At 42.6% G+C, this 13,700-nt stretch overlaps 1 protein-coding gene across 1 annotated transcript; it reads left to right on the top strand.

Annotated features, from left to right (window-relative positions):
* The first annotated feature begins 3,566 nt into the window (after positions 1–3,566).
* Positions 3,567–13,278, top strand: pfdn4 (prefoldin subunit 4). Its single transcript, XM_084313713.1, has 4 exons — positions 3,567–3,630; positions 5,547–5,654; positions 6,746–6,886; positions 12,866–13,278. The coding sequence occupies exons 1-4, from the start codon at positions 3,598–3,600 to the stop codon at positions 12,995–12,997; spliced, it is 414 nt and encodes a 137-aa protein (XP_084169839.1). The 5' UTR covers positions 3,567–3,597; the 3' UTR covers positions 12,998–13,278.
* Positions 13,279–13,700: the final 422 nt, after the last annotated feature.

Genomic DNA, 13,700 nt, shown 5'->3' with positions numbered 1-13,700 from the left:
GGGATACCAGAACATGTATTTTGTGTTTACTGCAGAGTGGAGGGACTGGTAGACCAATGTTACTGACCAGACACTCAGTGATGGGTGTTGGAGTGTAGAGCTATTAATTGAACATGTAGACCACTTATGTTAACAGAGGCAAAGTAAACCAAAATGTAACCAGGTTACGTTAGCTACTGTGTTGGAGTAACTACAGGAATTACGATTACGTTACTAATTACAATTGCAGGTAATCAGTAATCAGTCGTGTGAAATGTTTTCAGAGTAACCTTCCCCGCGTGGCAAGTTGACCTTTTCCCCACTGAGAGGATCATTGAGGTCCTTCTTTGCTGACCAGCGTAAACACGGTATCTACAAGCGTTTTACAAATGGAGAAAAAGATATCTAAGACGGCATGCGGAGAAAAGAAACGCTGCATTGTTGACCTATTATTCCGTTCCGTCGTGGAGAATGCTATATCATTCTTTCACTTTTTATGATAAAGCCTGGAATCCATGAAAACAATGTAGGCCATTGTAGCTTATATAGTCTGCATGTTTGGGTGGGAGTGGGACTCCCTCTGCTCATACTGTGAGCTTTTGATTTCATGCAAAGCATGTTGGAAAGCTCAGCTGGGGAACCTCAAACAACCTCTTTCCAACCGACGGCTTGTACCGTCAGGATCCCAGGTCTGTATGGTCAGGATCACAGGTCACCCCCTCCTAATGTACAGTCTCCTCCCCACCGTATGTATATTTCTCTCCCACCCACCCACCCCCTCCTAATGTACAGTCTCCTCCCCATCATATGTATTATACTCTCTGTCAGGATCTATGGGTAACAGTACTGTATATTTGCATATCATATATGTCACAAATGTAACAGTACTATATACCTGTATGTCATGTATGTCCCTATGCCATAAATGTCATGATGTCATGTATGTTGTGTATGTCATAAATGTCACCATGAATTGAAAATGGGGGACCCTGATGTAAACAAGATGAAAGTCTTTCTCTGGTCTGCATCCCCTTAACAATTGTGTGTATTGAGCCGTACTGTATTGTACCCATTCTGCAATCTGTTAAATAAAGTTTTCATTCATTCATTCATTCATACCGCTTTGTACTGACAAAGTACACGTACGAGTACTTCACTTTGAGTACTCGCCGATACTGAGTTTCTGTGACATTAATCGATACAGAGTATGAGTACTTTAGCCTAGGCTGATACGGTACTAATAATAATAATAATAATAATAATAATAATAATAATAATAATAATAATAATAATAATAATAATAATAATAATAATATTAATGTATTTGTATAGCAGCTTGCATACAAGAATTGCAGCTCAAAGTGCTTCACAGCTGCAAAAAAGACAGGCACAAAATTAGCACAACATTTACAAAAAAAAGTGCAAACATAAAATAAGTAGCAGCAAAACAGAGAAAGTCAAGGTAAGGCATAGAACATCAAATCATACAGTTTTTCACATTAGGATCCAACATCCCAATAGGCCTCTTTGTTTATGGTTTGATTATCACTGATACACATATCTGTAGCTCAAACCACCCACATTGCCATTAAAGACAGTAGTCACAAATCAAAACATAAAGCATTATGCACATGCAATTTGCTTTAGTGATTTATTATCACAGGGCCTTTAACCCTGATCTGTAATAAAACTATATATCTGCTTTATTATAGATCAGTTTCTGAAACTGACGTTGAGGCACCTCTAGAATATATCAACTCAGGCCATCCAATTTATACCAGTAATGGAGAGCCTTACACGTTTTAGTTGAATTGATTTGTTATCCTTGCTCTTTGCCTCGTCTTGTTGTCTTATTGTTATGATTTGATATGCTGTGTGATTTTGATATGCTTTTTTGCTTATTTCTGTGTGTACACTCGACGTGGCTGTAAATGAGGGACACCACAGTAGCCATTCGAGTTTAAATAAAGCTTTGAAATTAAATTCCATGTTTTTCTTTTTGGGAAGAGAAAAAAAAATAAGAGCTTTTCAAAGCAAGCTAAAAGCAGAGGTATTATTTCTGGTAATCTGGTTATGTAAGGGATAATGTATAGCTACGAGGTCATTGTCGCAAAATAATTGACCGACACAGAGTTTAGAACACCGAGGCGCCTCGGCGAGGTGTTTTAAACGTCAGTGAAGGTCAATTATTTTGCGACAATGATCGAGTATAGCTATACATTATCCCGCTTATTACATGGCTAACTTACTAAAAATATACCTAATTCATTTTACATCGACAAGACGAGATCAAATGCAGACGCAGTTCTGTTCTGGCTCCGCTGTCATCGTCACACACACTCCGCTGTCAGTGCAGCCGGCAGGTGTGTCTGATTGGCTGCACTGATGCAGTGTGTCAGTGGGCTTGATTGCGAACAGCTGCGAAAAACAATAATCACCGGTGGTTATTGAAAAATAATTCACCGCTGTCGGACGGGGGCTATTGACCAATCACAATCAAGCATTTCGGCGAATGTTAAAACGCCATGTAATAAATAGGCTTATATCATATCATCTTATTGGAATCATGTGCAGCATTTGACAAATCTGAAAGATGAGTTGCTAACTCTATCTACAGACTCACTCTGTAAATATTTGAACAAACCGGGTGCAGTACTGTTTGTAGTAGGAATGTTTACAAAGGAACGGTTCCGGCCGGCTGACCCAGTCACATGACCCAGTCACATGTTCCGAGGCGTCACATTTAGGAGAGGCATGTCTGGATGTCTGTGTTGGAATCGTCAAGGGCCATGAAACTGACCCAAACTCCAGGTCTAACCCCCCCCCCACACACACACACACGCACGCACACACACACACACACACACACACACACACACACACACACACACACACACACACACACACACACACACACACACACACACACACACACACACACACACACACACACACACACACACACACACACACACACACACACACACACACACACACACACACACACACACACACACACACACACACACACACACACACACACACACACACACACACACACACACACACACACACACACACACACACACACACACACACACACACACACACACACACACACACACACACACACACACACACACACACACACACACACACACACACACACACACACACAAATATGAGATGCTGATATCCGTCTTGTGACAACAAGACACATTCAGTGGTACATATCTGTGGGGCTGTCATGCTATGACTATCATGCCAGTTTCCCTGTGATGCAGTTTGTTTGATTGAACGATAATACATCAGCTAATAATGTTAACATGTTTTATTATTATTATTATTATTATTATTATTATTATTATTATTATTATTATTATTATTATTATTATTATTATTATTATTATTATTATTATTATTATTATTATTATTACTATTGTTATTCATATATATATATAAATACATTTTAAAATATATATTTAATTAAATAATTGCTGTTTATGCATATTCTCACGTTTCTTCACTGTACTCACTGTAATATCCAACCCGCTAGGTGGCGGTAATAGCAAAGCTGTTCACTCGGACCAACCTGCCATTGAAGTCGAGGAAGCCAACATGGCAGCCACCATGAACCTGAAGAAAACTGTAGTGAGTTAAAAAATGGAAATAATGAACATTTCTTATAGTTGCTGCAGGACTTGAATCACAGTTTGGTCCGCGGGTGTTCATCATCCAACCAAGTGCGCGTTTTTGCTTTTAGATCGATGTCTAATCTCGGTGCTTTGTTGCATTTTAGGCGGAGCCACACCCTCGTGTGTGAACTGACGTTAGCCTACTGTTAGCTACTAGTTAGCGTATATATATATAGCTTATATAGTGCCGCAGGAGCATTTGACCAGTAATGATGACGTTAGCTTGCTTTGATTGATTGACTGTACGTGTAACTGTACATTGGATTATCGACGAACCACCTTTATGATGAATTGAAAATGGGGGACCCTGATGTAAACAAGACTAAAGTCTTTCTCTGGTCTGCATCCCCTTAACAATTGTGTGTATTGAGCTGTACTGTACTGTACCCATTCTGCAATCTGTTAAATAACGTTTTCAATCAATCAATTACTTGGTCCCAAGAAGAGGGTCTTGTGTATTATTGGGTTAGGACATTTACTGTACATTGGAGGGGCTGGGTTAGGACATTTACTGTACATTGGAGGGGGCTGGGTTAGGACATTTACTGTACATTGGAGGGCGCTGGGTTAGGACATTTACTGTACATTGGAGGGGGCTGGGTTAGGACATTTACTGTACATTGGAGGGGGCTGGGTTAGGACATTTACTGTACATTGGAGGGGGCTGGGTTTAATAGGACATTTACTGTACATTGGAGGGGGCTGGGTTAGGACATTTACTGTACATTGGAGGGGGCTGGGTTAGGACATTTACTGTACATTGGAGGGGGTTGGGTTAGGACATTTACTGTACATTGGAGGGGGGTTGGGTTAGGATATTTACTGTACATTGGAGGGGGCTGGGTTAGGACATTTACTGTACATTGGAGGGGGCTGGGTTAGGACATTTACTGTACATTGGAGGGGGGTTGGGTTAGGATATTTACTGTACATTGGAGGGGGCTGGGTTAGGACATTTACTGTACATTGGAGGGGGCTGGGTTAGGACATTTACTGTACATTGGAGGGGGCTGGGTTAGGACATTTACTGTACATTGGAGGGGGTTGGGTTAGGACATTTACTGTACATTGGAGGGGGGTTGGGTTAGGACATTTACTGTACATTGGAGGGGGCTGGGTTAGGACATTTACTGTACATTGGAGGGGGCTGGGTTAGGACATTTACTGTACATTGGAGGGGGCTGGGTTAGGACATTTACTGTACATTGGAGGGGGTTGGGTTAGGACATTTACTGTACATTTGGTTAGGACATTTACTGTACATTGGAGGGGGCTGGGTTAGGACATTTACTGTACATTGGAGGGGGCTGGGTTAGGACATTTACTGTACATTGGAGGGGGGTTGGGTTAGGACATTTACTGTACATTGGAGGGGGTTGGGTTAGGACATTTACTGTACATTGGAGGGGGTTGGGTTAGGACATTTACTGTACATTGGAGGGGGTTGGGTTAGGACATTTACTGTACATTGGAGCGGGTTGGGTTAGGACATTTACTGTACATTGGAGGGGGCTGGGTTAGGACATTTACTGTACATTGGAGGGGGTTGGGTTAGGACATTTGCTGTACATTGGAGGGGGTTGGGTTAGGACATTTACTGTACATTGGAGGGGGTTGGGTTAGGACATTTACTGTACATTGGAGGGGGCTGTGTTAGGACATTTACTGTACATTGGAGGGGGCTGGGTTAGGACATTTGCTGGGGTGGGATGGTGACTGTGTCACATGCATAAGGAATCCAAACAGTAGTCAAGTTATCTGGCTAACTAACTATCTGAAATCAACTGTATGATGAGGTGATATTTAGCTGTTGTCTGGACTCTGGGTGGACTTGGCTGTTCGGTGACGTTTGTTTTGCTGTCCTGCTTGCAGGGAGTGGAGGATGTCAACGTTACATTTGAAGACCAACAGAAGATCAACAAATTTGCGAGGAACACAAATCGAATGACGGAACTCAAAGATGAAATAGAAGCAAAGAAAGTAAGTACTGTGATCTTTTTTGGTGTGTAGTTAATTGAAACGGAAATTGTGCCCATCTTTCTATGTTTAAACATTTACATTGAGTCATTTAGCGGATCATGCTTTTATCCAAAGCGACTTACAAATTCTGTACAAGTCAGCAGGAAGGGTACAACTCTGGCAGCTAAGTGTCAGCAAGATTGTTCCGCAAACAGTGAATGAATGAATGAACAAACTTTATTTAACAGATTGCAGAATGGGTACAATACAGTACGGCTCAATACACACAATTGTTAAAGGAAAATGCCAACATTTTGGGAAATTAGCTTATTTGCCATCTACCCTGGAGTTAGACAAGAAGGTATACCTTTTTCTTCTCTGTGCATGCAGTAGGAGTAGGAAGACGCGCACCGTTAGCCTAGCTTAGCGTCAGTCACTGGAAGTAGGTTCCTCCATTAGCCTAGTTCCCAACGTCTTCCTACTGCATGCACAGAGAAGAAAAAGGGTATGTACCTTCTTGTCTAACTCCAGGGTAGATGGCAAATAAGCTAATTTCCCAAAATGTTGGAGTTTTCCTTTAAGGGGATGCAGACCAGAGAAAGACGTTTGTCTTGTTTACATCAGGGTCCCCCATGTTCATTCATTTTCAGTCTTGAGTGTATAGTAGTATATTTTTGATTAAATGAATAGCCTACTTGTTAAGCTGTCATTATGTTGTTAAATGGTAAATGGCTGCATTTATATAACAGCTTTTATCCAAAGCGCTTTACAATTTGTTCCTCACATTTTACCTGTTCACTCACACGTTCACACACCGACCGGAGGCGACCATGCAAGGTGCCAACCTGCTCATCGGGAGCAGTTAGGGGTTAAGTGTCTTGCTCACGGAAACTTCGTCACGCTGCCCGGGAGGAGCGGGAATCGAAGCGGGAACCTCGGGATTACCAGACGACTGCTCTACCTCCTGAGCCACATAATGCCTCCTCCCAATAGTTAATTTTGTGGATACTACTGGGTGACAAAGTAGTGCCTGTTCGGATGTGATGTGATGGATTTCATCACCGCTGCTCATGCAACTGCACCTGTCTTCTGCTTCTCTCTCTTTTATACAGAAGTCCCTCCAGAACTTACAGGACGCCAGTGACGACCTCATGATGTGTGACGATGACTCCTTGTTGATCCCTTACCAAATCGGCGACGTCTTCATCAGTCACTCCCAAGAGGAGACGCAAGAGATGCTGGAGGCCGCTAAGGTCGGTCTATAATGTCTACGGCTTCTTGTCATAAAAAAAAAAGGCCATTTCTTTCTTTTCACTCACTTTTTTCCTGCACATGGGTCCTGATCATTTTTGATTATATTTGTTGCATCTAAAATTTTAAAAGCACATTTTGAATAACGACTCACCTGGTGGTTGTATAAAGACGCAGACTTCAGATATCCTCAGTAGATAGATGGGTGTGGGGGGACGACAGTGGCTCAGGAGATAGTGGTCGTCCGGTAATCGGAAGATTCCCAGTTTGATTCCGGCTCCTCCCTGCAGCGTGTCGGAGGTATCCTTGAGCAAGACACTTAACACATTGGGTGGCACGCCCCTTCCGGGAAGTGCATCTGGCCGTGCCATCCATTAACCCCATGCTAATAACACTGTCGATTGTCAGTGAGTTGCTTCTGGTCAACGTGCAAAAAACAGATGGTTTTTTCATCCATACATTTCCGTTTTATACCGTTTTGAATATGAATATAGTTTGGGTGCTTCTGAGTAATTCCAGGAAAAAGACGCAAAAATAGCGTTTTAGTGGAATCCACTTATCACGTTGTCATTTTTCGCCTGATTATCGAATTTTTCCTGAAATCAACGCTAGATTATCATTATTATGTCTCCTCGTGCATACATGAAATGGGCCCTGGAGCGCGGCGCTCCCCCCCCCCCCCCTCCTGCACCCAACGGTAAACAGCCACACACAGTCCACACAGACAGCTTCAATCGCGGGAGAAAAAAATATCAGATCAACGCAAGATTGGATATATAGAGTCCTTACCTGGTTTCTGATGTAATGCAAAAAAAATAATCCAATTATCTGATCGCCATTCCAGTTATCCACAGCGATCCTGTCTCCGACGTTATTGGGCATTGCACATGAACGGGCGGGCGGGGTCAGTTGTCCAAGCCATCCCTACAAGCGCATGTTTTGCCGGCGTGTTTAGGACCCGCCCCCACGCCGCAGCTTGGTAGAGAAAAGAAACTACATAGTTTCTAATGGAGTGCAATAGCGGCCGAAGGCGTTAGAGGCAGGGCTGTACGTTAACTTTTTTTGCACATAGCACTGGTGCTACAGAGGTTGATAGTTTTGTAGCACAGGCCAAAATCTTGTAGCACGAGTATAAAACGTGTTATATTTGTAACAGTCACAAATGTGCCTATTGTATTTGTGTTATTTAGTTGCAGTGCCATGTTTGGCTGTCATTTAGTATATCGCCATGTGTTATTATTACTATGATACTCTCATATGCTATTTTCAATTAATATCATAAACAACATACGGAATATTAGCATAATTTTGAGTGGACTGAAGGAATGAGTCAGCGTTAATAGTTTTAAATGCAAATAATTTATTGAAACATAGAAGTGGGGTCGGTTGGGACACACACACACACACAATGGGGGACCCTGATGTAAACAAGACAAACGTCTTTCTCTGGTCTGCATCCCCTTAACAATTGTGTGTATTGAGCCGTACTGTATTGTACCCATTCTGCAATCTGTTAAATAAAGTTTTCATTCATTCACACACACTGTTTCAACTCACCACCCCCGCATCATATTGTAGTCTGTCTTCAAACTTCCACTCCTCTCGAAACTTGTTTATTTGAATATCAACATTATCTGTCCATCCTCAGTTTACTATAATATACTCCTGTCCTGAGTCCTGACTAGTGACTTCATCATCTTTCCAAACGCACGCACGCACACACACACACACAGGGAAGGGGAGAGAGTGCCCCCCCATTTCCCTTTCCCCAGTCCACACTGTGTCTGCTGGCTCTGCCTCTGATCAGGATTAGCTTGTTAGCTTGCTAACGTTGTAGTGATTGTAATGGTACATAAACGTTAATTTCGGGCGATGTGCGCATAAAGGAATGGCGACGGTGCAAAGCATGTAGATGCATTTGACCTGTTGCGAGAAAAAAAAACACCACAGACTTATTTCGGGACGTGTAGGCGCACTGCTGTGTTAACGCAGCAGTGCGAACCGACCAACGCGCTGCTCTGCTTGCAGAAGGCGCACGGATAGGGCGGATACGACTCGTCGAGTTGTCACAAGAGTTTTTTCAAAATAAGATTATCATATGCACCTGAACGTTGCTAGCTTTCGGAGCCTAGCTGGAGCTGCGCGTGGGCAGAAATGAGACCCGCTACAGGATTTTCAAAATAAGAGTATCTATATGAACCGAATCCCTATCGCACCAGTGCTACTGAAGTAAATCCATCCATCGCACAGACCGCTGTTGCTGTAGCACGTGCGATATATATGTCGCACTGTACAGGCCTGGTTAGAGGGCGGTATAATACTGTCTGCCAGCTCAGACACATTCAGTACAGCATGCACAAGGTGCCCCGCTGAATTATGAATGGCAATAGCGAATAAAAGAAATACCGTGAGAAAAACATAGATCTACGTTTCCGGCACTCAACCGTCGGGCGACAGAAACGTAGTGCTACGTTAACGGCACCCAAAGGGTTAAAGGATAACTTCGCTATTTTGGACCTTAGACCCTACTCAGTCTGTCTACCATGTACCTGACACATAGAGTCTGTCTACCATGTACCTGACACATAGAGTCTGTCTACCATGTACCTGACACATAGAGTCTGTCTACCATGTACCTGACACATAGAGTCTGTCTACCATGTACCTGACACATAGAGTCTGTCTACCATGTACCTGACACATAGAGTCTGTCTACCATGTACCTGACACATAGAGTCTGTCTACCATGTACCTGACACATAGACTGTCTACCATGTACCTGACACATAGAGACTGTCTACCATGTACCTGACACATAGAGTCTGTCTACCATGTACCTGACACATAGAGTCTGTCTACCATGTACCTGACACATAGAGACTGTCTACCATGTACCTGACACATAGAGACTGTCTACCATGTACCTGACACATAGAGACTGTCTACCATGTACCTGACACATAGAGTCTGTCTATCATGTACCTGACACATAGAGACTGTCTACCATGTACCTGACACATAGAGACTGTCTACCATGTACCTGACACATAGAGTCTATCTATCATGTACCTGACACATAGAGTCTGTCTACCATGTACCTGACACATAGAGACTGTCTACCATGTACCTGACACATAGAGACTGTCTACCATGTACCTGACACATAGAGACTGTCTACCATGTACCTGACACATAGAGTCTGTCTATCATGTACCTGACACATAGAGACTGTCTACCATGTACCTGACACATAGAGACTGTCTACCATGTACCTGACACATAGAGTCTGTCTATCATGTACCTGACACATAGAGACTGTCTACCATGTACCTGACACATAGAGACTGTCTACCATGTACCTGACACATAGAGACTGTCTACCATGTACCTGACACATAGAGTCTGTCTACCATGTACCTGACACATAGTCTGTCTACCATGTACCTGACACATAGAGTCTATCATGTACCTGACACATAGAGACTGTCTACCATGTACCTGACGCATAGTCTGTCTACCATGTACCTGACACACAGAGTCTGTCTACCATGTACCTGACACACAGAGTCTGTCTACCATGTACCTGACACATAGTCTGTCTACCATGTACCTGACACACAGAGTCTGTCTACCATGTACCTGACACACAGAGTCTGTCTACCATGTACTTGACACATAGAGTCTATCATGTACCTGACTGTGACATATAGAGTCTACCATGTACCTGACACATAGAGTCTGTCTACCATGTACCTGACACATAGAGTCTGTCTACCATGTACCTGACACATAGAGTCTGTCTACCATGTACCTGACACATAGAGTCTGTCTACCATGTACCTGACACACAGAGTCTATCTACCATGTACCTGACACACAGAGTCTATCTACCATGTACCTGACACATAGAGACTTTCTACCATGTACCTGACACATAGAGTCTGTCTACCATGTACCTGACACATCTACTGTGGAGATGTCTGCTGTAGAGATACCTGCTGTGGAGATGTCTGCTGTAGAGATGTCTGCTGTAGAGATGTCTGCTGTAGAGATACCTGCTGTAGAGATACCTGCTGTGGAGATGTCTGCTGTAGAGATGTCTGCTGTAGAGATGTCTGCTGTAGAGATTTCCGCTGTGGTTATATTTGCTGTAGAGATGTCTGCTGTAGAGATGTCTGCTGTAGAGATTTCTGCTGTGGTTTATATTTGCTGTAGAGATGTCTGCTGTGGTTATATTGGCTGTGGTTATATTTGCTGTAGAGATTACATCTCTAGAGATTAAATACATACCACATTTTGGGCCACTTTCGTCTGCAGTTTGAACGCAGCCTTAGTAAAACGCAGTGCAGTTATGTTGTCGCACACAAAGCCTTTTCACCACCGCATGTAAACAAAACAGAATTAACTCTTTCAGTGCCACTCACGAGATTTCTCGTGTTTTTTTATAGGTGGTTGCTAGCCACTCACGAGATTTCTCGGATTTTTTTTTTTTTTTTTTTTTTTTGCGATCTGAAAAATTATTGCATCACCCGAGCCTACCCGAGTATTGCCGAGCTGCGCCGGTGATCACTGTGGAAAAAAGCGCCCCCTGTCGTCTCCCAGATGACATAAGTGATTTTGGAATGGACTCAATGAAAATGAATGGGGAAAAAAATCCGGTACTCCACATTTTCCAGTTCACTGATCCAGCCGGGGTTACTAGAGTTCATTCTGGAGCCTCAGATCTCCGCGGATCATGGAGAACCACTGTGTCGCGTTGGATCCATACACGTATCGATTTTTTCGAATGGTGATCAGGAATTGGAATATACCAGTTGGATACCATCTGATGTCAGGTAAGGACTCTATGTTATCAGTGGTAGGATAATCAGAGTAATTTTGATGAAGTTATAAGCTGTTTTGTGAAATCTCTTCTTTCGTTTTCACTGTAAAAGTCCGAGAGGAAATCAACAAGGCGATTGTCCGCGCGCGGCCGTAATGTGCGTGCGTGCACGTATAATATTGATCATCTAGCGTTTATTTGAAAACGATTCATAAAAAGGCCGACGAATATCAACGTTGTGGAATATTCCACTAAAAGACGATTTTCATAGAATGCTCCAGAATGAGTTGTTTTTTATATCAAAACGGGGGCTTTTCTAACTGCTCTGAAACGGCAACGACGCGATAAAAAAACAATCTGCCTTCACAGCACTGTCTGGAACATAGTCTTTGATAATGCGATGGGCAGATTAGACACATAGCCATAATTTAAAACATAGATTAGGCGATATTAACGTTAACATTGGCGCGGATGGTGGCATTCAAGCGGTAAAATGGAAAACCAGGCATGGCATTTAAAGAGTTAAAGGAGTGGTTTAAATCACATCAGCAGCCACATCAGAGTGACTTAGTCATTGAGATAAGAAAGGCTTGTTTCCCGACGTCCCAATCAGCCTGCACGCTAATTGGTGTCTCTGTGTCCCATAATGCAACGTCAGGCAGTAATTTAGTATTATTTTCGGCTACGCTTTTATGTACAACAAAAGAACAAGCCACGCAATTATCATAAATCTTTTATCCATAAATTATCACGTCTGCTAATTTAAACGGGCACTATTTTAGGGATGTTGTATAATATTGATCAAGAGGTGGTCTATTCTTTTTATTCTCACCAGAATACCATTTAACGTATGCTTAGGCACCACAATTATATTATATATATAGTCCAAACTCGATTTTCTTCGGAATAATTGCGGTTTCTTCATTTATTTTTCAAACTGATCTTACTTAAATCTACAAACTGATCTGGTTTAAATACAGTGGTAGTCTATTCCAGTGTGTGACATAGTTCCATACATTACAGTTGTCTTTAAAGCATTGTTTTTTTAGGTTGAGGGTAACGTGAAGCGTTTTGTAAAAAAGCACGTCTCGTGTCATAATGAGGTTCTTAATGTGAGCGCCCCCCCCCCCCCTTCTGTCATGTGTCCTTTCCTCCACAGGAGGCGCTAGAGCAGGAGGTAAAGGACCTTGATCGGCGAGTAGCGGCGATTCTGCTTGTCCTCGGGGACCTTAAGGTGCACCTTTACGCCAAGTTTGGCAACAACATCAACCTGGAGGCGGACGAGAGCTGAAAGGGACGTTGACGGCTGTCCTGTCTCGAGAAATGTGGACTTTTTCACCCCCCCCCCCCCCCCCCCCCCCCCCCCACAACAAATCAGATCCACGGGAAGCAGCGCTAAACCTTAACTATGACTCTGCAGGAATACAACAACAACAATGGCGTAGCAGTGCATTGCAGCATCTGGTTTACCGTATGTTCGTCATGTAATTTATGTTTCAACCACACATGTATATGTTGTTCTTAGTTATTTTGAGGGGAGGTGGTTTTGGAGATTAAATGGAACGCAAATAATATCCTGGTCATCTGTTTTTTTATTGTGACGGTTTTGTTTTTATTTCCCTCGCATACAGAAATAAGTGCTTTTTTAAGATCAATGTTTTAAACTCTGCAACAGAGCAAAATGCAGATTTACCCTGTTCAGAGCAAACCCTGGGGAGAACGGGTTCCGTAGGTTTCAATAATGTAGTATAAGGAGGTAGCTTACCAATAATGATGTAGTATAAGGAGGTAGCTTACCAATAATGATGTAGTATAAGGAGGTAGCTTACCAATAATGATGTAGTATAAGGAGGTAGCTTACCAATAACGATGTAGTATAAGGAGGTAGCTTACCAATAATGATGTAGTATAATGAGGTAGCGTACGAATAATGATGTAGTATAAGGAGGTAGCTTACCAATAATGATGTAGTATAAGGAGGTAGCTTACCAATA

This window comes from Notolepis coatsorum (assembly GCF_963971535.1).
Source record: "Notolepis coatsorum genome assembly, chromosome: 4".
Classification (NCBI taxonomy): domain Eukaryota; kingdom Metazoa; phylum Chordata; class Actinopteri; order Aulopiformes; family Paralepididae; genus Notolepis; species Notolepis coatsorum.
This window is presented reverse-complemented; position numbering and strand designations above follow the sequence as displayed.